Source organism: Megalobrama amblycephala, unplaced genomic scaffold (genome assembly GCF_018812025.1).
Source record: "Megalobrama amblycephala isolate DHTTF-2021 unplaced genomic scaffold, ASM1881202v1 scaffold419, whole genome shotgun sequence".
In the NCBI taxonomy this organism is placed as follows: Eukaryota; Metazoa; Chordata; class Actinopteri; order Cypriniformes; family Xenocyprididae; genus Megalobrama; species Megalobrama amblycephala.
Window position 1 is genome coordinate 183,640 of NW_025953368.1, and position 22,783 is coordinate 206,422.

The 22,783-nt window shown below is 35.0% G+C and overlaps 1 protein-coding gene across 1 annotated transcript; it reads right to left on the reverse strand.

The window, feature by feature from the left end:
* Positions 1–22,610, reverse strand: LOC125261504. The gene is made up of 7 exons (XM_048180057.1): positions 19,232–22,610; positions 17,250–17,582; positions 11,106–11,450; positions 9,637–9,732; positions 9,153–9,278; positions 5,021–5,183; positions 1–688 (listed from the first exon to the last, which is right to left on the reverse strand). The coding sequence occupies exons 1-6, from the start codon at positions 19,278–19,280 to the stop codon at positions 5,026–5,028; spliced, it is 1,107 nt and encodes a 368-aa protein (XP_048036014.1). The 5' UTR covers positions 19,281–22,610; the 3' UTR covers positions 1–688; positions 5,021–5,025.
* Between the last annotated feature and the right edge of the window lie 173 nt (positions 22,611–22,783).

Below are 22,783 nucleotides of genomic sequence, written 5' to 3' on the forward strand. Positions count from 1 at the left end.
AATTAAGTTGTTGTTTTGAGAGAAAAAATAAATAAATTTCAAGAAAAAAAGTCAAAATTAAATACTGAGAATAAACTCAACATCTGTCAACAAATTAAATTTAATGAATAAAGTCGTTCTGTTTCAAGAAAAAAAACTAAAAAAATAAAATGTAAATAAAGTCATTAATAAAGTCATAATGTCATTGTTTCAAAATAAAACTTGTTAAATATTGGGAAAAAAGACAAAATAAGATGCTGAGAATAAACAAACTCAATGTCAAACATCTATTTTTAATAAAAATGAAGACAATGTTCGAAAAGTGGAAATAAAATACCTAATGAGTGTTTAATAATTAAGTATTTATCATGTGGGGGGTAGGGAGGGCTTTATTGTCCCGATTGGGTGGCATCCATTTAATAATTTTAATAAACTATTTTCACTTAGTGTATCTATTTTCACTCAAAGTATCATTTCATGTAGTGGTTCAGGGCTTCCATAACACCATGCACTCTGTGTTCTGTTGTAATGTGTTGCTTTGTTACAGCAGATTTTTGTTGTTGCTGTATTTAAATTGGTATGTAATATAGGTCAAATGTCACTTTATTGGTACCAGGATTAGTGACACAATTACTCTTTAGGTGAAGTTTCAGTTTCAACTCTTCTCTCCATGATTTCCGCTTGAAGCCTTTTCAGTGTCCAGTGTCACCTTCAATGAAAGTATCAAAATAATAAATACTCTCTGTGACTCACTGTCAGCCTCAGTCTTAGTCTGGTTAGAGGACTAATCATTGGGAGTCTCACTCAAATTAATTCTGATTCTGTCGAGTGACAAGTCTCCTATAGGCTAGATTATCATTCTCTGCTATGAAAACATTTTTTTTTTTTTTTTTTTTTTCATAGAATAAAATAAATGGAAAGGATTGATGTCTGAGAAATGTAAAGATTGATAAATATTATCAAAATGTCTTAAACTTTATCACATTGTCATCTTCTGTACTGAAGTAATGCAAATTATTTAGAGTGATATTTAGAGTGATTATTCATTGTGGTTTCAATCTAAAATGTTTGAACTATCGTTTTGGAGTTTTCTATTAAGATTCTTTCTATTAAAACTCATCACTAAATGAAAGCTTAAAAATGAAGGCCTGATTGTTTCAGAGTCCTTGTCACAGGTCTATTGATTTGTGTTACTTTTGCTATATTTTCAGACATAAAACAATGATTTGGTAGTCCTCTATTACCACTGTCCTCTTTTGTGCTAAGAAATAAGTTTTACTGACAGTTCTCTCACAAGTGGTTCCATTAAGTCTAGGAATGATTCACTGGGCTATAGGCCTAACACTTAATTAAAAAAAAAAACCCTGATAGCACACGTACATCTCGGAGACGTCTATTTGATGTGTGTGTTTAGAGCGTTTGCTCATCTGCAATACGTCTATAGGACGTTTCCTGTCAGATGTCAAATAGACGTTTAGAAGATGTCTTTAAGATGTTTATGATTTAGAATGTATGTAAAACTGACATCTTAAAGACGTCTATCAGATGTTTGTAAACAGCAGATGCTTTCCAGATGAAGTGATCTTTAACAGACATCTTGCAGACGTACATGTGCTATCTGGGAAAAAAAATACTTCTCTTTAAATGTTTTGGTTCATCATACTTACCTTTTAATAAAACATTGCATTAAACTTCAGCTTAAACTACTACTGCCTTAAACTACCTTAAAAAAGGACCAAGCTAGTTTTCCAGCATAAGTTGCCATAGTAACTTGGTTTGAACTAATTTAAGTTTGTTTTATGAAACAGAATTCGCGGACAAGTCTGACTAACTAAAATATGCCTGGCTTGTTTTCTGTTATGACCACGGGCGGTGCACGTGTGCATGCGCCGAACGCGTCTTTTCGCGCTCATGGGCAAAGGAGTTTCTTTGAAAGGCTCGCGCGCGAGACTGAACGGAAATGAAGTATACCCAGGCAACCGCTCTAAATTGTAATGGACTGGAGCTCACGTTCACATTGGGAACACGGGCGATGCGACCGCAAAGGGCACTTTCGCGATCAAAGTGCATGCCACTGATAAGCATTGTAAATGCAGTATTACAGTATACACATACCAATTAAACGCACAGGTCTCCTCTCGTGCGTCCTCTCCACTGGACGAGGCAATATCACTTTCGTTTCTATTTCAGATATCTCTTTTCTAGATGATGATGCTTTTGCCTTTCTACATGTAATTACCGAAATCAAAACAGTCCATAAACTATAAATCCTCACGAAAACTTCACAGTCAAGCCAGCTCGCGCGTCAACCTGAGAGATCAGCCTCTTAATGGATGGTTTGGCTCAATTGACAAACGCTAATGTTCGGGCATGATTTATATACCATCGACCTATCCTAAATCGTTAGCACGCTTTGATCGATTGTTTGGAGATCGCGTGTTTCTCCGTTCGAGAGCGCATTTCCTGTTCACATTCGCGACAAAAAAGGGGCACGTTCAAGCTCAAACTGGTGCGCAACGTTTTGCTACGGTTTCCGTGTTGAACGACATGTTTCCTGGAAACGGTGTGCAACGGTGTGCAACAGGTTTGAGATACGTTTTCTCTTGTTTGGTGGGTGTGTCAGAAATGTTAGCATCAGCATCAACATCAACATGCATATAAACCACGCAGTATTAAAGAAACAGCTCGTAAATGTAATTAACATCAAAATTCACAAGCGCAAGTATATTGTTTGCGCATGTTTATTTACATTAATGGCAAAATAACTTAAATAATAAGAGCACAAATATAGATCTGGAACTTCTTTAAGTCTAAATATCATTTAGTAATTGCATTGTCTTCTGGTCCATATCCTTTCCTTAGGAAGGTGTGATAGACACTGATTAATGTGATAAACATAAAAAATTCTATACTTATATATTTTGTTATTGTATTGTGGAGTGATACTTTCATAAACTTTTATAAACATAAAGACAAATGTTGGATCACAATAATTAGAAACGGTTTTCACAAATCCCTTCACTCTTTTGAGATGTTTTATTCTGGACGGCAAGGGGCAGTGACTGTAACATCGAGCGTATTTTTCAGTATTAAAGGTCCCGTTTTTCGTGGTTTTTTGAAGCTTTGATTGTGTTTATAGTGTGCAATATAACATGTGTTCATGTTTCCTGTGTAAAAAAACACAGTATTTTTCACATAATTTACTTATCTGTATACCGCTGTTTCCACTGTCATAAAAACGGGCTGATGACTTCCTTGTTCTATGAAGTCCCTCCTTCAGAAATACGTAACGAATTCTGATTGTGCCAGCGGTTCCTGTGTTGTGATTCGACAGCAGTTTAGCGCACCTTGCCCGGAAAGGTCACGCCTCTTACCATAACGTGGAGATGCACGCGCTCAGTGTTATTGTAAACATGTCTTTAATTTTACCCTATCAATTTGAGCCGGAATCAGACCCGGTGATTGGACTGCGGGATGAAAATAACAGCGTTTCGACGACATGGCGACAAACACACTCTACAAACGCAACTCTTGTGTATTCCTGTGGGCGGAGGTTAGTCAAAAAACTGTTTTAGTGACGTCATTAAAGAAGGAAGTAGAGGGATGTAGTCCAAACTGGCCGTTCGATGTAGGCGACTTCTGTTAAAATATCTCGCTTGGCATTGAACTTTGAGCTTTAACATTTTACAGATTTTATTTATACTCTAACAACAACATTACACACTAACTAAAGTTTGAAACATGGAATCACGAAGAACGGGACCTTTAAACACGTATTTACCGACTTCATCAGGCTCCGAAAATTCGACAAAAAGAACACAAAGAATGTCCTTCTCAGCTGCCATAGTTGCATCTCTTGCGTCATCAGAACGGGGTGTTCAACGCACCACCGTTTCCGTTTAAAAAACGTTTTGCAACGTTTTGTCGGGGCTGAACGCAGCCCCGTTGATTATTTACGAACGAAAGCTCACAGAAACGTGAAAATGGTCTCATTTGAAAGAAAATATCCTAAGATAAAGGATTATATATTGTGACTGATTGAAGCAGCCCTTATCAAAAGTGCAGGGGTCGCTCTATCGCTCATTTTCAAAAAAAAAAAAAAAAGTAAAAGTAAAAATTATATATACGTTTTAACCATAAATTCTCATCTTGAACTAGCTCTCTTCTTCTCCTCTATTAGAATTCCGGCAGTGTAGACACTGCTAAGTGTATTACTGCTATCCTCAGGTCAAAGTTTGACCTAATTTGTCATACACAATATGCTAGTGCAAGTATATAACAATTAGTTCAAACTTTCACCTGTGGAGGGCAGTAATACACTTAGCAGTGTCTACACTGCTGGAATTCTAATAGAGAAGAAGAAGAAGAGAGCTAGTTCAAGATGAGAATTTATGGTTAAAATGTATATAATTTTTACTTTTTTTTTTTAGTAAATGAGTGATGGTTTCTCTAAATAAGACTCTTATTCCTCATCTGGGATCCTGTAGGATGCTTTGAAGCTGCACTGAAACTGTCATTTTGACCTTCAACCGTTTGGAGGCCATTGAAGTCCACTATAGGGAGAATAATCCTGGAATGTTTTCATCAAAAAACATAATTACTTTCTTTATTTCTTTTTGACTGAAGAGTCATTTAATTTGAAAGTGAACTAATCCTTTAAAAGGCCTCTGTTGATCACTTAATTTTTTTACGTCTAAATGATTACTAAGGACTTTGTTGCAAAGCATAACAGAACTTAAGGGAACACTTAAGAAATTAAGGGAAATACTTACTGACAGCCTTAAAGGTTTTTTTCTTGCAACCCATGTTTCACTAAGGGTACCCTTAATCTTATAACTAAGGGTTTTCTTAACTTAAGGGCTTTCATGCAACCGGGCCCTAGTTCGTAAGGGTCACAAATCAACCGCAATCCGTTACACCCCTAATACATATACTGTAAGTGAACTAATATACAGGAAAAGAAGATAAATAGTTCTGAGTATCACTCTAAAAAACAATAAATACATTAACAATGTGATGTAAACATTCAATAATGACTCACCTCAGTCAGTAACATTGAAGTTCAGTTTCAGTGGTGGTGCTGCTGCTGCTCTTGTTGAACTGTAGTTTATAATTTAGTTTACTGGTGATGATCACAGTTTCAGTCCCATGATCCAGCTTTGGCTTATCTCTGTTTCTCTTAGTATTTTTATTACACTGCTCATCTGTACATATCAAACAAAGTTGTAGCAGTGAGAGAAAAACTAATATTAAAAAGAAAAGGATCAAGAGTCCAACTAAAGCAAACACTGACCTACAACATGGTGACCTAAAACAAAACTGTGACGAGCAGGGCGGGCGAGAGCCATGAGGGAACGGCGCAAGGCCGGTGACGCGAGTGTTAATGAGCATCAGCTGCGCGTTGCACCGGTCTTGAATATCTCACGGAGGAGCTCCAGAAGCATAAAAGGAGGAGTGATGATAGTGAAGGAGGAGAGAGAACCAGGCCTGGATTTTTCTTTATGTTTTAGTATGTTTGTGTGGCGGCATTACTTTCATTTTGTTCTTTGTTTATTTTACATTAAAGTTATGGTTTGAACATTCGCCAGTTCCCGCCTCCTTCTTCCCATACATACAAACTGTGTTACAAAAACATTCCATAAAACATTAACATCTAAACTTCCGTTAATTCTCAATAAGAACTTTTGTAGATTTATGAGAGAAATAAAGTCAAACTGATTAGAAATTAGTGCAATAATTGGAAGTCAGTTGTAGTTGTCATGTCTCTCTTTTTTCTGTTCTTGTTTTTTCTCTTTTCTTCAATGATTCTGCTTTTTAGCATCAGGTGTCACCACAAATAGTCAATCATCACTTAATTAATCACTAATTATCTCATTAACTTCAACACTGCTTCAGTGTTACATTTAACACCCTCTAGTGAGGACACATATGTAGGGGTGTTCATTTACCAGATGTGGGCCGGATCTGGGCCTATCTGGGTACAAATTGCACTCGCACCTCAAATGCATTTGTAAAAAGATCCATCCCAGCTAACATTTTGTTCTAAGAACATTTTGCAGCCATCTACAGTGATTCTTTTGTTTGTATGCATCAGTATGTTTGACTCATTAGACATGTAATTGAGAGAGAAGGCATGTTTCTCACGAGTGGGCGTGGTTTCAGCATCGACAGCAGACACGCCCCCAGCCTTAGAGAATACTGCTTATTTTTTGTACTAAAGATTTTGACAGCTTGTTTCATTTACTTGGCATTTTTTTTTTAATCATTCAAATTTGGCTGGGTGCACTGTAAAACAATGATTTTATTGCTTAGTAAATAAGCAGGAAAAATCATGCATCTTTTGCTAAGAATAATCTTGTAAAGATGAAAACTCTAGAATATTAAGTAAAATCTAAATACATACTCAGTTTTTACTTGCAAATATTTGAAATCCAACAAACAAATAAATTTGACTTGTGATTCTCTAGCATATTTACATGTACGTCTTTATATGTACGTCTTGAAGCAATAAATGTGCGCATGTGCGGAAAGAAGAAACCCCACAATTATGGAGGGCTGCTCCAAACTCCATTCCATCTGCTTTCAAAAGGGAAGCAACAGTAAAAACTTCATTATTTTACTATTTTTTTTTTTTATTTAATTTATTCAGCAAATGTAATTTAATTAGATGATTGTGTTGTCATCACTTAATTCTGCACATTTTAAGTTTAGAGTCTTCTTAATGACGAGTTAGCCATATATTTTTAAATTTTACTTTTTACATATATATGGCTAAAACCTTGAATTTGGTTACTTAAATTGTGATCTTTTTGTTTAATATTTATTATTTTGCGGCCATGAATTAACAATAATGTTACATGAGCAGGTTTTCGTTTCCTCATTTTAAGTAACGTTAAATTGTGCATGATAGAATTCATTCTCTCATTCATTTGCTAAATCATGCTTACTATTTATTAAATAGTTCCCTTCTTTTACTTAATCGTGACTACGTTGTAAATTAATGTGAGGAAATGGAGACCAGAACTTGTAAGGTCATGCAGGATGTTTTAATGTGTTTGATCTGATTTGGTATGTTATAGCCTATAGTTATGACTAGTAACCGTTTCAGCAGTGTTTCAAAATTCCCTCTTTGTTTCATTATAAAATGAGTGAAATGAATAATGTGGATGCAAATACTTATAACTTTTAATTAAAAAATATTTGCTGTTTATTGATTTTTTTTTTTTTGTCTGTTTTCTTAATTTCAGAATCCTTTGTGCCTTCTTTGCTGTAAACCGGTTGAGAGGGACAGATGAGAGAGACCGAACACAATGAATCGTTGCCCTTAAAGGGTTAGTTCACCAAAAAATTAATATTCTGTCATTTATTACTCACCATGTTGTTCCACACCCGTAAGACCTTCGTTCATCTTCGGAAACCAAATTAAGATATTTTTGATGAAATCCGATAGCTGTCTGATTTCTCAATAGACAGCAACTTAAGCAACAATTTCAAGGTCCAGAAAGGTGCTAAAGACATCATTAAAACAGTCGACGTGACTGCAGTGGTTCAACCTTAATGTTATGTAGTGACGAGAATACTTTGTGCGCAAAAACAAAACAAAAATAATGACTTTATTCAACAATATCTTCTGTTCTGTGTCATTCTGCTTCGCACTTTATGTCCAGTGCTTCCAGGTTCTATATCAGAACGGTGGCTCAGTATTGGCCGAAGCTGATCACATGATCAGCACAACACATGCATGTGATGCTGACGCAGGAGCTGGCCAATAATGAGGCAGTGTTCTGACATAGAACCTGGAAGTGCTGGATGTAAAGAGCATAGCAGAATGACATAGAACAGAAGATATTGTTGAATAAAGTCATTATTTTTGTTTCGTTTTTGCACACAAAAAGTATACTCTGTTCCAAAGATTAACAAAGGTCTTACGGGTGTGAAACGACATGTGAGTGAGTAATAAATGACAGCATTTTCATTTTTTGGTGAACTAACCCTTTAAATCCACACAGGGCACAGATAATTTTTATATTTATTCGAACATTTTTATATGAACACCTGAAGATACTGAAATGATTGTTGATGAAAGTAATTTCTGTGAACCTGTTGTTGAGGAAAAACAAGATTTTGTCCAAATAATCAACAATAAATTAGGTTGCCATTAGAAAAATAAATTAGAAAGTGATTCAAAATGTTTTGATACTGAGAGGAAGCTGTCTGATCGCTATATAACTCTTAATTTTAGAGTTCTAATATGTGTTTAATGTGTCATTGAACATGGATGTTTATTGTTCCTCAAGCTGCTTAAACCTTTAAAGTGATCTTAAGCATTATAGGTTTCTCTAAATGCTTGTTATTTCTTGCATTTACACTGCAAGTCTTAATGCACAGACCTGGCCTTTTGACCATGCATATCTGATTTTTTGGCCAGTGTGTTTACATTCACTGACATGACTGGTATCCGATATCTGTGTTTACATTATTTCCTGCCCCAAAATGATTGTCATTGATAGTTTTACATGCACATAGTAGATCCTCGGTTTTTGAATAGCCGTACTATTAATTGGCCAGCAAACTCGCCTGACTTTAACCCCATAAAAAATCTATGGGGTATTGTGAAGAGGAAGATGCGATATGCCAGACCCAACAATGCAGAAGAGCTGAAGGCCACTATCAGAGCAACCTGGGCTCTCATAACACCTGAGCAGTGCCATAGACTGATCGACTCCATGCCATGCCGCATTGCTGCAGTAATTCAGGCAAAAGGAGCAAAAGTATTGAGTGCTGTACATGCTCATACTTTTCATGTTCATACTTTTCAGTTGGCCAAGATTTCTAAAAATCCTTTCTTTGTATTGATCTTAAGTAATATTCTAATTTTCTGAGATACTGAATTTGGGATTTTCCTTAGTTGTCAGTTATAATCATCAAAATTAAAAGAAATAAACATTTGAAATATATCAGTCTGTGTGTAATGAATGAATATAATATACAAGTTTCACTTTTTGAATTAAATTAGTGAAATAAATCAACTTTTTGATGATATTCTAATTATATGACCAGCACCTGTTTAAGTGAACTAATATACAGGAAAAGAAGATAAATAGTTCTGAGCATCACTCTAAAAATCAATAAATACATTAACAATGTGATGTAAACATTCAATAATGACTCACTAAGGTCATCTAAGTGCATTTCTTCGTTGCTGCTGGGCTGTACTTCAGGATCATTTCTGCTGTTTGTGGCGGTCAGAGATTTAGTCTCATCATGATCCAACTCTTGTTTATCACTGTTTCTCTTCTCTGTGTGAGAGAAATAAAGTCAAACTGATTAGAAACAAGTGCAATAAGTGGTGCAATAAGTGGAAGTAAGTTGTAGTTGTCATGTCATGTTGTTTCTCTTTCCTTCAGTGATTCTTATTAACATTAGGTGTCACCACTAATGGTCAATCATCTCTTAATTAATCACTAATTGTCTCATACTATCTCTCACACATAATTATCTAACACTGCTTCAGTGTTACTTTTTAACACTCTGTAGTGTGGACACATATGTAGGGGTGTTCATTTAACACCAGGGATTTTGCAGTGTATTCACCACCATTATTTTTGCACAGTACATCACATATATCTTGTTAAACCAGTTGTATACAATACTTACTGTTTTTTCTTTTACAGTAAATCACACCAGCTGCAGCCACCAGCAGAACAGCACCAGCAGCAGCACTTATTCCTGCAATTTCACCTGTAGACAGACCTGAAACGGGAACAGATAAAGACAGTCATTCCCAGATAGCAAGCAATGATCAAAATAATGTTAAATCAATGTTTGCACCTGCAATTAATGTTGAAAAAATTTTGAACTTGCAAAAAAAAAAAAAAAAAAAAAAAAAATCAATATTAATGTCATTGAATCAATGTTTGTACTCTCAGAAAATGAAACACAACTTTAACTGACTTAAAGCCACACAGCCTGAAATCAACTGAAGATAAAAGAAGACAATAAATCTCTCAAGCTCTCAGCAGAAGATCTTTTTGAGAATTAATGTTTAGATGTTGATGTTTTATTGAAAATGTTTGGTCACCATTTTGGTGATTAGTGTTTCCTTTAGTTGGGCAGTTTGACTCTTGACTTTTTGTGTGAGTTTGTGGTCTGTGTAATAGTTTACTAAAACACATCATTTGTTTTTGTGAGGGAAAGATAACCTTGTTTCCCAAAGAACCCAGTGTTTAGTGGAGCTGAGAGTTTTGTTCTCACGCAATACATTGATGCGCTCTCAACATTTGTTATTAAAATAACCATAGAGACTGATAGTTACAATTACTTTTTTATTGGTTAAAATGAATGGAGAATATCTCGTGTTTTTCCGTGGCTGCTCGAGCCCTCAGGATTGGTGTTTATGGTTTCATAAACAAAGCCCAGTTCTACGCTGGATTTACAGATCGTTTGAAACTGAAAGATGGAGGGTCACAGCGATAATGATCCCGGTCATGAGTCGAAACTGCAGGCGGTGAGTAAAACTGCTTCAAATGTCTGTTTTGTTGGCAATAGGTGCCTGAGTGCATATAACGTACTGTAAACATGAACATAGTGAATTAATAAATTTGTTATTCATCATTCATACGCTATATTCATTATAGTGATTCAAAAGTTATCCAGGGATAATGCGATGGTGTATTGTGTGTTTAAATACAGTTGTTTAGCTGACCAATGATAGCTTGTAGATGATCTCTACACAAAAGCTGCGCGTACACATGGTAGAGCGTCACTCTATCTCCACTCACAATGACACGCCTCCAGGCACTCAGCTGTTTTTGGAAAGACTCTGTACAGCGTATGTATCTTTTATAAATATGATTAAACTAAAGACTTTTTGGAGATATGAAGGATGAACTACTACTCTATAGGAACTCAAGATTAACATGAGATTTTTAAATAAAAAATTTTAAAAAAATTAAAAAGAATTCATTTTCATTTAGGGTCAACTAATCCTTTTACAACATTAGTCAAAGTTTTGTGTGAAAACTTGCTTTCCAAACACTCCACAACCCAGCAGTTATTGGGATGATGTAAAGATACTGAACTATTTTTAACACTTCTCAAAGGAAAGAGCACTGAATGATACTAACCAATGACAGAAACACTGAAGCTCTTCATTCTGCTGATGCTGAAGCTGTTGCTGTTGTAGATGATCTGTAGTCTATAGAGTCCAGAATCTGTGGTTCTGATGTTTGTGATGGTCAGAGATCCAGTCTGATGATCCACAATCAATCTGTCTCTGAATCTCCCATCACCATGTTCACACTGAACATCTGTACAGATTTTACTGGCATCTCCAGTGATGTTAGCAATGATGGTGTCATTAAAATACCACATCATTGCATCATTTAGGCCTTCATCAGGATCTAGAATAACATATTCTCCCCTGATCCCTGATATTGTCTTCATTTTATAATGTTCAGCAGCAGAAACACCTGAAACACAAACCAACAGATAATTGGAGGATCTTTTGGCTAAACACATAAAAAACCCTCTAGAACATGAAAGAACTGTGAAGATGATAGTGATTGCACAAGCCATTTCTTGACTTATACTCTTTCATTTTACATGAAATCAACATTTTAACAGATAATAACAGAAGGTGAACATCCATGACATGATTAGATTCTCTCATCTCTATCAGAGCTCAACTGCATCCTCTGATGAAAAAAAGAAAAAGAAAAACACTTTTAAAAATAACAAGTTGAAAACAGAAAAGATTTAGTTTTAAATCAAACTGAACTATTTATTGATGTAACCTGACATAATTCTACCCAGTGTTGGCTCAGATCCAGCCCACATGTGGATGTTTTCTATATAGACAATCTGTCTATTTAGATCTCTTTAAATTTCACAACACTATGTTGTGGTGTACCAGATGTGGGTCGGATCTGGGCCTATCTGGGTACAAATCGCACTCGCACCTTAAATGCATTTGTAAAGAGATCTATCCCAGCTAGTGTTACAACACAGAAGGGACAGAGACAGGAATTCACAACAGGGATGTTTATTGATATCAGAGTAATACGGCAGTGCAGGTGAGTGAAACTTAAGCTGTGATGATAAATGAAGTGCAGAATAGTGATACTGTCCTTTCGTGGTTGTAGATATGGAGATCTTGGATGGCGCTGGAGAGACTTGGACAATGGACACACAGAGCCTTGCGTGTCTGTGACAGCTAACATTTTTTTGTTCTTATTTTTTAATAAAACTTTTCAGAACAAAAACAAACAATAAAAAAACAGTGAACAAAGCTTCATGGGTATTTACACGGAAGTTCTTCCAAAATTAAACATTAAAAAAAAAAAAAACAACAACACTGTTTCCTTAACCAATTAGTACAAATATCCTTGAGTAAAAAGGTCAACAGGTTATCATGTAGACATATATTCACATACGTGCTTATAGACAAACATACGTAGACATACATACCCTTATGTCCATAGCCATACTTTCATGCAGCTTGATTATTCTCTTATGGTGCTTACATGTATGCATATATAGTAGGTATCCCTATTACACATTTATCTCCATTCTCTCTGTTTTGATATATGTGTAGTCCATTTTCCCCAGTGTTTTCTTGTAATCTCAACTTAAATGTCAGTCTTTCCATTTTATACATTTCTGTGACAGTTTGTTCCCACTGGGTTCACGTTGGGGGAAGATGTTGGAGCCATAAACGAGTAATCGCTTTTTTGCTGCTGCTACTAGTATCTTCAGTAAATATTTATTCCTATTATAAACTGAATCTGGTATATTACCAATAAATAGAATATAACCTGTTTCCCTAATCTCAATCTCTAAGATTTCCTCTATACTTGAGTGTATTTCTGACCAATACAGTTTCAAAACTGGGCAAGCCCAGAAAATAAGTACATGGTCAGCCACTTGTGTACCACACTGCCTCCAGCAAGAGCCTAGATTTGCTACTCCTTTTTGTTTGGCTTTTACTTTGGACGTGATAAAGAAACATATAGTTTTTTTCCAACATAATTATCTTAAAGCCCTGGAATGACTAGTCACACTGTGAATGCCACAAGTTTAGCCATTCTTCTTCTGGATAGAAATCTGCAATTTCCCTGAATTTCCCTCTTTGATAAAATAGAGCAGAATGCAGTTATTCCCTTGTGAGCCCAGCTTTGAAACCTTTTATCCACTCGAGCAGGGAAGAATTGGGAATCATAACCAATCCAACTTAATATTCCAGTCTGGTGTTCTAAATTTCTGTTAAATAATTTCTTATTTCTTGGGCTTCACTTTTTGACTTTCTCTGTGTCTTGGGATTTTTCCATTGTGCACATCATGTACCTACATAGACAAAACAAGAAGTAGTAGTCCTTGGACACACTGACACTCACATGTAACCAGAAGTTGAAGACACACACACACACACACACATTTACGCACATACATTTCTTATTTGTTATTATATTTCTTGAAATGCCATACATGGTAAGGTTTGATTCTTAAGTCGTATGATTGGATGCTCAAGCCAACCTGGAAATTGTTGTTTGTCTATAAGCATGACCCTTCTTCCTGAATAAATCGGAGAATGCTTTGTACCACACTTGATCTGTGTCTGCTTGGTCATTCTCCCGAGATCTCGCGCTGCTGCTGCCACACATCACAGGGGTAGAGGCGCCTGTTTCTTAACTGATGACTGAGACTACAAATATTCTACCTATTATTGAGATTTTGATCTAACAATTTCCTTATCAATTTGTACCATTGTTCTATAGGCCACATTTTGTCCACTGAGTTATATTTCCTCATATCTCTTTACATTTTTTGTTATCTCCTAGAAGTGATTGAATGGGGATTGGAGTTTGCAAGATATCCAATTGTTTAAATTTAGCAGTATAGCTTGTATCACACCAACAAAATAAATGTATTAATTGGGCAACAATATAGTAATCTTGCAGGCATGGTAGGGAACTTCCCCCTTTTTCTTTCGCTAATTATAAAGTTTTAAATTTAATACGTGTTTTTTTACTATTCCAGATAAATCTAGAAATTACTCTGTCCAGGTCATTGAATTGTTTCTGGGGGATTTCAACTGGTAAAGCCTGAAATAAATATAATAAGTGAGGCACTATATTCATATTAAATGATTCTACTCTGTTGCTCATATCCAATGGAAGTAATGACCATTGGACAAGTACAAGTACACCATCGTTATTTTCATTTTTAAATGCTTGCAGTCTATAAACGCATCTTCATTCTTTATAAATCTCTCCAACAGTGTAGCATTAGCCCCGTTAGCCACGGAGCATAGCCTACTATCAAACTCATTCAGAATCAAATTTAAACATCCATAAAAATAATTACCATACTTACGTGATCTGATATGCCGCATCACGAACACTTTGTAAAGATCTATTTTGAGAGAGCTGTGTGAACTTATTCTATTACATACAATGTATTATGGAGTTGCGACTCTTGCCAGCTTGGGGGCGGGGAGCGCGAGCATTTAAAGGGGACATGCACTGAATCGGCGCATATTTAATTACACCCCAAAATAGGCTGTTAAAATATTGTGTAATAAAAAATCTATGGGGTATTTTGAGCTGAAACTTCACAGACACATTCTGGGGACACCTTAGACCATGGGTCTCCAAACTCGGTCCTGGAGGGCCACTGTCCTGCAGAGTTTAGCTCCAACCTGCCTTGACACACCTGCCTTTAAGTTTTAAGTATGCCTAATTAGACCTTGATTAGCTGGTTCAGGTGTGTTTAATTGGGGTTTGAGCTAAACTCTGCAGGACAGTGAACCTCCAGGACAAAGTTTAGAGACCCCTGCCTTAGACTTATATTACATCTTGTGAAATAGTGTTCTAGAGCACCTTTAATGTTAATAGAAAATCATTTAAAGATTAGTATGACATTCCTGAAACATTCAAACACCTGCTGTTAACAAGCAGAATCACTAAAGGAAAGAGAAACAACAAGAACATAAAAAAGGAACTGACTTCCAGCCACAGCATTAGAAGAAATCAACTGAAGCTAAAAGAAGACATTAAATCTCTGAAGATCTGATTAAACAACTCCACAAACAGCATTTCCAGCTTCACTTATTACTAACCAGATTGACTTTATTTCTGTTAGACATCTACAGAAGTTCTTATTTAGAAATAACAGAGGTTTAGATGTTGATGTTTTAATGAAAATGTTTTGTATTTTGCTTTCAGCAATTGCAATACTGTTTTCAATGAACATTTGTGCATTGCTAAGGAAAGATAGAGAAAGAGAAAGATGAAAAACAGGTCAACATGTGTGCTTTAATAGCAGTCAAATGAGTGCTTTTGTTAGTTTTTTTCTGTAGTTTCATGACCTGGTATTAATAGATATGATGTTGAAGTATTAATGAATAAAAAAAGGTACTAAATTCAGCAGTTGTGACACAAAGATCACTTGTAACACTGAAAAGTTCATTGTGAGATTTTTTTTTTAAATCATTGCTTTGTGCATAAAATTGAGACACATCAACACAAACATCAACAATGTTGACAATCAAAAAATATTCAAATATAAATAGTAAACAAATCGCTGCAGTGCATGCTGGGAAGCCATGAATGAGTTTTGTATTCTGGCATGAAGCATGACACCATTGTAGAGTTTCATAAGCTGATTGTTGATGCCTGTGAGTGTCTAGATGGCTCTATAGTTAATAACTTCATGCTCACAATAAGGTTTTCATAATTTTTCAGTATATCTGATTATCAGGAGTGTCACATGGTCAGTAGCACAATATTCATATAAATTATTAACAAAACAGACTTCTGATCAGTGAATCAGACCACTTCACAATGAGGTTAATTGATAGCCAACATCATCTGATGTTATTCTGTCATGACTTCTTCTGACACAGTAAACATGTTTTCTGAACACACTAATAAAGCAGCCATAAAAAAACAAAACAATCAAGAGTCAAGAGCACAATTTCAGGGAACACTGATAACAACTTTAAATCTCTGTTCCTCTTTCCTACAGTGTATCGTCACTAATGTTCAATTGACACTTGATTAACTAATAAACTCCAGCACTGCTTGAGTGATATTTTAACTCTGTAGTTTGTCACATAAAACACTGAGTGCGGTTAATGAAACACAGGGGATATTGCTGTGTATCATCCAACCTTAAATCATTTTTAAGCCAAAAAGTTAGTGATCCTTAATATTTAAAGAATGTTGTTCCAGAATGTTTTCTGGCAACATTATGAGAACAGTCAAAAAAAAAACATTCTACAAGCAATGTATAAATTTTGTGTGTGTGTGTGTGTGTGTGTGTGTGTGTGTGCTAACCTTTTGAGAACATTATTAAAGTCCAGATAACATTAAACAAATGTTCTATTAATGTTACTGGAAGAACGTTTGTTCATAATATTTTTGAAAGAACCTTGACAGAATGTTAGCCAAAGTTATGAGAATGTTCCCTGTAGGCTTGGATATACTGTAAGTGAACTAATATACAGGAAAAGAAAATAAATAGTTCTGAGTATCACTCTAAAAATCAATAAATACATTAAAGGATTAGTCTACTTTTAAATACACTTTTCCTGATAAATTTACTCATCCCCATATCATCCAAGATGTTCATGTCTTTCTTTCATCAGTCGAAAAGAAATGTAGGTTTTTGATGAAAACATTCCAGGATGTTTCTCCATATAGTGGATTTCAATGGCTACCAACAGGTTGAAGGTCAAAATTACAGTTTCAGTGCAGCTTCAAAGGGCTTTAAACGATTTTACGCTGAATGTTCAACACCTTCCCTATTCAACTTACGGAAAAAAACGAAACTGGTGCCGCGTTCATTCCGTAAGTTGAACAGGGAAGGCGTAGAATATTCAGCGTAAGCGTCATGAAGAATGCGGAAACGGAAAGTACCTTCAAGGCGATATTCTGTTTATAAAGCATAAACGGTTGTATTTTTTTAGAAAATGACCGATCGATTCACTAGATAAGACCCTTATTACTCATCTGGTATCGTTTAAAGCCCTTTGAAGCTGCACTGAAACTGCAATTTGGACCTTCAACCTGTTGGTAGCCATTGAAATCCACTATATGGAGAAAAATCCTGGAATATTTTCCTCAAAAACCTTCATTTCTTTTCGACTGACGAAAGAAAGACATGAACATCTTGGATGATATGGGGATGAGTGAATTTATCAGGAAAAGTGTATTTAAAAGTGGACTAATCCTTTAACAATGTGATGTAAACATTCAATAATGACTCACCACTGACAGTAACATTGAAGATCGTTTCACTGGTGGTGCGGCTGATGAGCAGTAGTTTATATTCTCCAGAGTCTGTGTTTCTGGTGTTCATGATGGTCAGAGATCCAGTCTGATGATCCAGCTTGAGTCTGTCTCTGAATCTCTCAGTTCCTTCATTACACTGAACATCTGTACAACTATAACTGAGATCTCCACTGATTTGAGCGATGAGAATGCCATTAAAATACCATTTAATATCTTCTTGTAGGTTTGTCTGAACACCAGTGTTTAGAGTGACTGAATCTCCTTCATTCACTGACACTGGCACTCTGACTGAATAAAGACCTGATACACCTGATAAAGAAAAAAACAAAAAAACATTAGCCAATCAAAAATATATGATAGTGTTTTCAAATTGTTATTTTCTACAAATCATAAAGATTGTGAGTAGACAAATATGTCCGTATTCATAATGTAACAAATAGCAAAAGAACACTGATTTATAAATTAACTCAACAGATGAACATATTGATCTTCAGCAACACCCCAGCTAACAGATTTTTTTTTTATGAGAACATTCTCCAAATATTCAGTGTTGGTTCTGGGAACGTAAAAAAAAATCTTGCCGTTAGAGGAACATGTTTTACAGGTTCCTCAAACGTTTTTCCAACTTAATTTTGATTAACAATTCAACATTCTAGGAATGTTGATTTGTAACATTCCAAGAACATGAAAATGTCCAGTTTCCTTAATGTTAGTAGAATGTTATTTAAAGGTTAGTATTGATGTTCCTGAAACATTCTTTCAATCATTCAAACACCTGCTGTGAACAAACACTGAAAGAAAGAGAAATAAGAACACAAACTACAGCTTTCTTCATCCACAGCCTTAGATGAACTGAAGATAAAAGACATTAAATCTCTGAAGATCTGATTAAACAACTCCACAACTCAGCTGAGGTGATAAAGATCGGTTGTAACACCGTTGTTGTGTTTCAGATGCTGAATGTTGATTTCCGTGTGTATATATAACTAAGTCATTGTTAACTTTCTGATTAAAACATGTTTTGTATAATTTATTCCAGCTTCATGCCAGTATACAAAACACATTCATGGCTCCCAGCATGCATTGCGGCATGAATAAATGAAGCAGCTGAATTATTATTATTATCATTATTATTATTATCATTATTTGATTGTCACCATTGTTTTGTATGATGAGTGTCGATGTCTGTGTGTGTTGTATTTAACTAATCAATAGCTTTGGACAACTTACATAAATCACTTCAGTGTTACAAATAATTTTTATCACACCGGTTGAGGTTATTACTCCTCAAATAATGTTTAAATTCCAAAAATAAGCAAAACTACAAAAATTGTAGCCATTTAAACCACTTTAATGCAGTCATTTGTCTGTAATTAAAACAGACATGTTGATCTGATTTGTCAATACAAAAATGTTTTCTGCATTGAATGATTGAAAGAATGTTTCAGGAACATCAAACTAACCTTTAAATAACATTCTACTAACATTAAGGAAACTGGACAATTTATGTTCTTGGAATGTTACAAATCAACATTCAGAATGTTGAATTTTTTAATCAAAATTAAGTTGAAAGAATGTTTGAGGAACATTATACCTTATAAAAACGTTCTTCTAACATCAAGAAAACTGGACATTTTTTATGTTCCCATTATGTTCCCATACCAACACTGAATATTTGGAGAACGTTCAAAATTCTCTTAGCTGCAAACCACAATCTGAGTCATATAGCCTATTGTCCCCTTTCTTTATACAAATATTTGTACATTCATACAACCAAATTGTAACCATTAGCAATTCCTAAGGTCTCTTTTTGAATGGTATTTGTACCAAGGGTGGTACAGTGAAATGCTATAAGACCTTTAGATTTGTATTAACCATAATCGTTTTTATCGATGCCAGGAAGAGAGAATGTAACAAACTTAACAAACTAAAAACTGATTCTAAAGATTGTCACTTACCACGATCGGAAAAAAACAAGAACACCAAGAGCCAAAAGAGAAGCTTCATTTTCGCCACTGTCTGTTCAGACAAATGAATGCAGATTCTAATCCATAAAAGTGTTCCTCTTTTTTTTTTCCTTTTAAAGGCGACGTAGTGGTTGAACTAAAATGAAAGTGATAATCTGGAGCATCCCTAGCGTGTGATGACGTAGTCATCACGTTTAGTCTGCATGCAAACCTCGCTGTCTGTTTGTGAAACATCGTATAAATATGATTTCATAGCATTTTAGTATATTAGCCTACATTACATTTGGGTTAAGCGTTTTGAATACATTATTTTCATTATTCTTTGATTTAGGAATAATGTGGAGTTTTTAGTTCAATTGTGTGTGTGTGTGTGTGTGTGTGTGTGTGTGTGTGTGTGTGTAAAACTAAAAATATTTTAATTATCTTTAATTGTCATCTGAAATAGATATCAGAAAATTAAGACATATGGCATAAAAAAGTTTAAAATAACATTACATAAATAATGTGAGATCAGTCTTTTGGAATAAAACAGGCCTACACACATATAATCAGGGTTAGGGAGTTATGAAATACAAGTAACTTATTTATGTTTTTAAAATCGAAATTTGAGTAATTGTATTTCATTAAATGTTTTGTGAGAACATTAACTGTGAGGTTGATAAAAATCAGGACAGGAAGAAACTCTTGGTCTACAAACTAAACACACATGCACTAAATGGCCACTATCTCATGCAAGCTGTTTGTCTATATATCTGATCAAACCACCTTTCTATAGAAATCAGATAACATCAGGTTTCAGTTTGACTCAAGATAAGCTGCTGGAGTGGCCCCAACGAGATGGATGTTGGTCCTTTTTTTGTTCTGCTTTTTTTTTTTTTTTTTTTTCAAATACAATAATTGATTAATTGAATTATTAAAGTGGACTATATAACAGTTTGAAAACCAACAAGCTCTACTTATAAGGAGAATTAAGAATATTAACACAATTCCACTGTTACGTTTTTAAAGCAATAAAGCAACTACTAAAAATGGTGGTTTTAAATGATAAAATAAAAATGTTTTCACTGTTAAGAACAATTAAAGTCTTAATAAGAGCTACAAGAGCATTCATATGTTATATAATCATACCACACATTTAGAGAGCGTGTGAACTAGAAGGGTCAAACTGTTGGGGGAGGATTCACAAAATAGATGAACAGATTGAGTGTTTTCAGTGGTCAGACGTTCACTGAACATTTGAAGAAAATGTTTCACATGATTGCTTTGTTCTGTTTGTGCTGGTGGAGTCTGACTGGTAAGTTATAAATATATATTTTTGGATTAACATTAGTAACATTTTTCACAGATGTGAAAAGTTGTGGAAAATAATTTAATTGGCTATAGTTCTTCAACCAGTGGAGACAGAGAGAGAATCCTCTATTAAGGCACTTCAAGAACTCTGCACTGATCCAAATGTCCCATACACAAAAATGTCAAGATGTTGAAAATATTTTTAAGAATTTAACTTTTCATGGTGTAACTTTTTCTAGCTTTAATTTTTCATTTTTCTCACGTGGCAGATGACTTTAAAACTATAATAATCATATTATTAGTTCACACACATCTTTCCTTTCATAAATCTAACCTTTCATTTGCTTGTGTGACTTTGCTGCTGTTGTGAATGTTTTTCAGTTCAGGCTTAGTTAACTGATTTCAAGCTTTGTAAACCATCAGAAGCCTTAATCAGTGTAAAATGTGTCTGTTCTCCAGGTGTGTTTGGTGATTCAGTGTCAGTGTCAGTAATGGAGGGAGATTCAGTCACTTTATACACTGATCTTACTGAAATATGGGAAGACGACATACTGTGGAATTTTGAATCTGAAAACTCTCTGATAGCTAAAATTAAAAAACAGAAGCAAAACTTCTCCATATATGATGATGTTCCTGATGGGAGATTCAGAGACAGACTGAAGCTGGACGATCAAACTGGATCTCTGACCATCACAAACATCACAACTGAACATGCTGGAGTCTATGAAGTAAAGATGAGTGGACTGAAACTGACATCAAAAACATTCAATGTTTCTGTCTATGGTGAGTAAAAAGCTCATGTCCACATATTCTTGTTTTATTAAGGGAATATTTTGAGTTAAGCTCAATCAACAGAATTAATTAGTACAAAAAAATTATTTAGAATCAACAGAATCATGTTTTTAAAGCGAAACTCAGTGTTATGGGGAAGCATTTACATCAGTGGCATTTTTTGAAAATTGAGAAGCGGAAATGTAAAGCTTACAATTTTATACTGACACTCTTCTGTTAAAACTTCTGTATTACTTGAGCTGTGAACTGTTAATCATGTTTATAGTCATTTTAGGTTTTTGTAATTATGATACCAAGGAAAAATATAGCTGCAAGCAGAAATTAAGAGGCCAAGCACAATGAAGGTGCGATAAGTCATGCCAGCATGGCTATAGGAGCATCAGACTGACATGCAGCAATGAGTAATTAAATACATTTTAAGTTGATTTTAGACAAAATGGCTGACAAATCATAAATACAATTCACTAATAATATGATTTATTGGTTTTCCCCGTTTAACCAATAGATGACACTGTCATTGATGTGGCGTGGTCACAGTAAGGTGACAATAACATATGCTCAGTTTGGTGTCAATATGACAGAGCATTGCAGAGATTCAGCCTCAGACATTTTGAGACATTTTGGCATCATGCCTTTAAATTTGCTGATGCGGTATACGACATCTACCGACACAAAAACAATGTAGGAGGAGTTTGGGAAAAAAAAAAGATTTTGAAAGAAAACCTTTTTTTTTTCAGGGCATGACATTTATGGATGGCATTTACTGGGATTCATAGCGATAAGCAAAAGCATTCATAAAATAGCATTTTGGGACAAATCCAGCAAAAAAAAACAAAAAAAAAACATTAATTTGACTCGGAATGGGAAAAAATTAATATCATCTTAACACTCATTTTGTTTATGTCTTGTGGCTGTACTATTCACTTTCATTGCAAGTGCCTCATTGTAACTTTACATTTTTGCTTTTTTTTTTTTTTTTTCAATTGGAAATTATTTTTGTGGTAATTACCATTATGTCAGCGATGTTCCAGATTGAACCTGTACTGAAACCAGATTATTCCTTTAATTCATTACATATTAAACTTTTAATTATTTTGTAGTTTGGGGTGACATAAACACTCACTGACAGTCAACATGCTACACTGTAAATACTGTAGATTAGATTTATCCATATTTATCTTTATTTTCACTGATGTTTTCCAGCTCGTCTGCCTGTTCCTGTCATCAGCAGAGACTCTTCACGGAGTTCATCATCATCAAATTGTTCATTGGTGTGTTCAGCTGTGAATGTGAGTCATGTGACTCTCTCCTGGTACAAAGGAAACAGTTTATTGTCCAGCATCAGTGTGTCTGATCTCAGCATCAGTCTCTCTCTACCTCTGGAGGTGGAATATCAGGATAAAAACACCTACAGCTGTGTGCTGAACAATGCCATCAGCAACCAGACTCAACATCTGGACA

Excerpts from the sequence above, each read along its gene's own strand:
- LOC125261504 (XM_048180057.1), bottom strand. The coding sequence starts at position 19,280 with ATGAAGCTTCTCTTTTGGCTCTTGGTGTTCTTGTTTTTTTCCGATCGT. Across the intron at positions 9,733-11,105 it reads CTTCAGTGTTTCTGTCATTG|GTCTGTCTACAGGTGAAATT; the intron begins GTTAGTATCATT and ends TTCCCGTTTCAG. Across the intron at positions 9,279-9,636 it reads TTACTGTAAAAGAAAAAACA|AGAAGAGAAACAGTGATAAA; the intron begins GTAAGTATTGTA and ends TCTCTCACACAG.